Consider the following 4,103-nt stretch of genomic DNA (forward strand, 5'->3'; position numbering starts at 1 on the left):
TGGACCAACGTTTCGAGTAATATGTTTCTTCTTTGCTCGGTACAACTACCATTGCTCTCACCAAACTGCAAGCAATAGAATAAAATGTTAGACTCGATAGAGAGTTAAAAAAATATCCCTAAACTTCATCATGACACCTCAAAATAAAAAATCAACAACTAACCTAAAATCATATACCTCTAAAAACTTGAGTGCAATGAAGGATATATTAATTACTCCAATGTTTACTTCACCGTTCTTATTACACATAATACCGTGCAACTATGCAAACATGCCTCTGTTTAAGAAAAACCTAGATCTAATTATAATAAAACGTACACAAAACAGAAGAAACATAACACAACATACATACAAAAAACAGGTATATCTGAAATATAAGAAAACCATTACAGCAAAGAAGATAAAGGAAATCATGTATAGTAATTATTATAACAACACACTCCAAACATGCTTCCATTTTAAGTTCTACTTCTTCTGTCCTGTCCGGATAACGCACATCTTCTCCTTCTGCGTCGAAGCACTCTCTGTAGTCGTACTCCATCTTCAAGCTCAAGAGTGGATGGCCGAAAAGCCCGAAGCTGCCGCTGCAGGAGGAAATGGTCAGCGAACAATGAAACAGTAAACCTAGCTGCTTAAATACCATGCTTCGCGCTCACCAATTTAAATCATATACAACGAAGTTACATTCAGGGTACAAGCGCGGTTGCAACTGAAAGGGCATAATCCTCCGTTACATGGCAGTTACAATGGGGGTACAATCTCTAATCTATGCGGTTACAAGTGTTGTTCCACTATACGGGCTTCAAATTCTATTATATGGCGATTATAATCGAGTTACAACGATAGTACAAAGCTACTTCCGCAGCTTTCAGCGTTATATGAAGGTATATAACGAGTTACAAAGCTCTTTCTGCGATTTCAGACAGGTTAAACCCGAGGAAGGTACAGATAGGGTATATCACGGTTACAAGCGCGTTACATGGCCCTGAACAGAGGAAGGTATATCTAGGATATACTCCGGTTACAAGAGGGGTAGATTGCCCTCTACCGAGAAAGGTATATGGCTTATATACTGCGGTTACAATCGGGTTACAGCAGGCCGACCGCGGAAGGTATATTGAAGTTACAAATTGAGGTACAATGGAGTTACACCGCGGGCCGGGTAACGGGTCACGCGCGGTTTTATTTCGAATTAATATATTTATTTAATGGAGTGGGCCCGGTAAAATTACGTGGCGTTTTGTGATTAGGCATCACGCGCATCGCTGCGTGGAAAAATTTGCGTGCAATAATTTGCGTGCAATAAACATACGCAGCGCTGCGTGCGATATTGGGGTATACCGAGGGTACAATGGGGTTACATCCACGGTATAAGCCCCTGTAACCTCCATGCAACTTACGTGTAACCTCTTAATATATGATAACAGAAGTGCGAAACTTATTTTAGAGTACAGATAGGTTACAACAAGTTACAGGGAGGTTACAAGGGGTTATACCGTGGATGTAACCCCCTTGTACCCTCGGTATAACCCCAATATCGCACGCAGCGCTGCGTACGTCTATCTATCGCACGCAATTTTTTTCCGACTATATCTGCCCCGCGAATGTTCACCTCGACTGGATAACAACCACACTTCCAGCAGTTCTCATAGCATGCTAGGCTCATCCAACAAATAAACACGTTATTTTCTTTTACCTTGTGATCCTGAACTTCAATACATTGAAATCTAAATGCGTCAAAATAAGATCGAGAAAGAGATAATTTAGAAAAGATACCGCAGGGGAGGGTAACCGATTAGCTCGACGTGGAGTGGAAAGCTCAATCGGCGGCAAAGCGGCAACATCGTCGTCTTCGCTGCTCTCGTCTTCGGCTTGCTTGTGTGCCATTACGCGAGCGAGGCGCTGAGCAGCTGCTCGCGCCGCTGAGTTCTGCGTTCGCCGGAAATTAACAATGCCGACGGATCCTGATCGGACGTGTCGGTTCATCGGAGACATTATTGGAGACGTAGGGTTGCCGGTCGTCGACCCCGACAAGCTCTTCTGCCGCTCGTATACCGGGCTCGACGACTCTCCTTTCTCCATGAAACTTCAAATCGTAAATACGCACCGATCGAAAGAAAGATCGATCCTCAATGGTTCCTTCTCTCTGTATCTCAAAACCGAAAAATAGACGTAATAGTATCCGGGTCCGCGGGGGACCCACAGAAGATCTATCTTTTGCCTCAGCCTTCAGAATATCGTATGCCGGGCCAAATAAGCTATATACTAAAGAATATTATTAACTAAAAATAAACCCTTGCATATCATTAAAAGTTATTACCTAGAAATGTTCAAAGATAGCTAAATCTAATCTAAAAGAGGAGTTGAAGAAAGAAATTATTGGTTGGATGTGGGTATTAATGTCCAATATTAAGTAGTATTTGGTTTAGTTTGATCTATGTGTGTCAAATAAGGGTGGTCTCATGTCATTAAAATGAAAAAAACGAATTAACACCAACTACAATTGTGAATGGGTGACATATTTGCGTTGATTATAAGAACCAAAAAAAAGCAAAAAAAAAGCCAAAAAAAAAGAAAAAAAATATTACATCAGTACTACGCACGTAGAGTAACGTGCGTAGCCAATAAAATCACGACACTACACCCCGCACGACAGGAAAAAAAACGGTCCCGCGATCGCGCGCAGCAGATGGGGGTAACACGGGGAATATTTCCCCTGTGTTATTCATGTGTTATTGTGTCCTGAGAATATTCCTGGTGTTATAATAACACAATAACACATCAATAAGACATGAATAACACACAATAACATATGAATAACATGGGGGGGAATATTCATCTGTGTTACCGCGTCATTTTTTCTCTGTCGGGAATATTTCTCTGTGTTATTATGGTGTTATTGTGTGTTATTCATGTGTTATTGTGTCCTGAGAATATTTTTGGTATTATAATAACACAATAACACATCAGTAACACATGAATAATACACAATAACACATAAATAACACATGAATAACACGAGAGGAATATTCCCCGTGTTACCGCGCCGTTTTTTTTTCCTCGTGGCGTGATTTCATTGGCTACGCACATTACTCTACGTGCGTAGTACTAATGTAATATTATTTCCTATAAAAGATCATTCATATTGTATGTTTATAGATCAAAAGTTAGACTAGTCACACTAGTGTCTGTCAAGCCCGTTGGTGTCAATTTCTTATGTCACATGTGTAGAGTATCCATTCAACTAGCTCGTGATGGTTCACAGTTCATTCATAGCATCACATAACTCAAGACACCCATCTGAGACCTCTGATACGTGTTGAAGGCACGAAAACAAGTTTTGCGATAATTGTCCTTACCCAGGAGAACCCGCTATGGAGCGGGCCTACGAAGAGCATTCCTACATGTTTGATGTCCAATCTAGTGTTTATATGTCCCTTTGTTTCCATTTGGAGCCTCTCCGGGGTCAAGAGAAATCACAATGAGAAAATTAGGGTTCGAAATGTCTTACTCACGCTGTAGTTCAAAGCACCCATTGGCTACAGATTATATGATAAATGGATGAGAAAAATACTCATTTTTGAAGTTAGTTGATCATAATTAAGTCACATGTGGTCTTCCATAGCTTTCAGATCAAGAAAATCCTGATTGGCACCTAGGAGTCAGCCCCGGGCACCTAGCACCAAAATTCCCTCTTGAACGTCTAAAAGCAAGCCCATGGAAGTCTGGCACTAGTTTTTGGGGTCTGGGCACCAGACTAGCCTCATAAGCGTCCGCCCCGGGCACCAAGGTGCCCAAAATGCTCAAAAAACTATCATTTTCCCGAGACCCGGGAAAGTAGGTGCCACCTAGGTGGCGTCTAAGCTCTAGAGCACTGACTACAAGGCACCAAACTGGTGTCTAGGCACCAAGGTCGCGGCACCTAGGTTCTAGTTTATTTTTCATTTTCCCGAGACCCGGGAAAGTAGGTGCCACCTGGGTGGCGTCTAAGCTCTAGAGCATTGACTACAAGGCACCAAACTGGTGTTTAGGCACCAAGGTCACGACGCCTAGGTTCTAGTTTATTTCTAGGAAGCAAGTTTCACTTTTTAATGTCAACTTAA

General features: G+C 41.8%; 1 protein-coding gene across 4 annotated transcripts in view; it reads right to left on the reverse strand.

The window, feature by feature from the left end:
• The window catches only part of LOC110025090 (coiled-coil domain-containing protein SCD2-like), a 151,831-nt gene extending 149,622 nt beyond the window's left edge, over positions 1–2,209 (reverse strand). For 3 of the 4 annotated variants that reach the window (XM_020725371.1, XM_020725364.1, XM_020725387.1), the window contains exon 1: positions 1,777–2,209. In XM_020725371.1, coding sequence (XP_020581030.1) covers positions 1,777–2,082 — 306 coding nt within the window. In that variant the 5' untranslated portion in view covers positions 2,083–2,209. The remainder of the gene's footprint in view (positions 1–1,776) is intronic. The other variant, XM_020725381.1, reaches the window with a different exon arrangement.
• Between the last annotated feature and the right edge of the window lie 1,894 nt (positions 2,210–4,103).

The sequence above is a fragment of the Phalaenopsis equestris genome, unplaced genomic scaffold (genome assembly GCF_001263595.1).
Source record: "Phalaenopsis equestris unplaced genomic scaffold, ASM126359v1 Scaffold000002, whole genome shotgun sequence".
Lineage (NCBI taxonomy): Eukaryota > Viridiplantae > Streptophyta > Magnoliopsida > Asparagales > Orchidaceae > Phalaenopsis > Phalaenopsis equestris.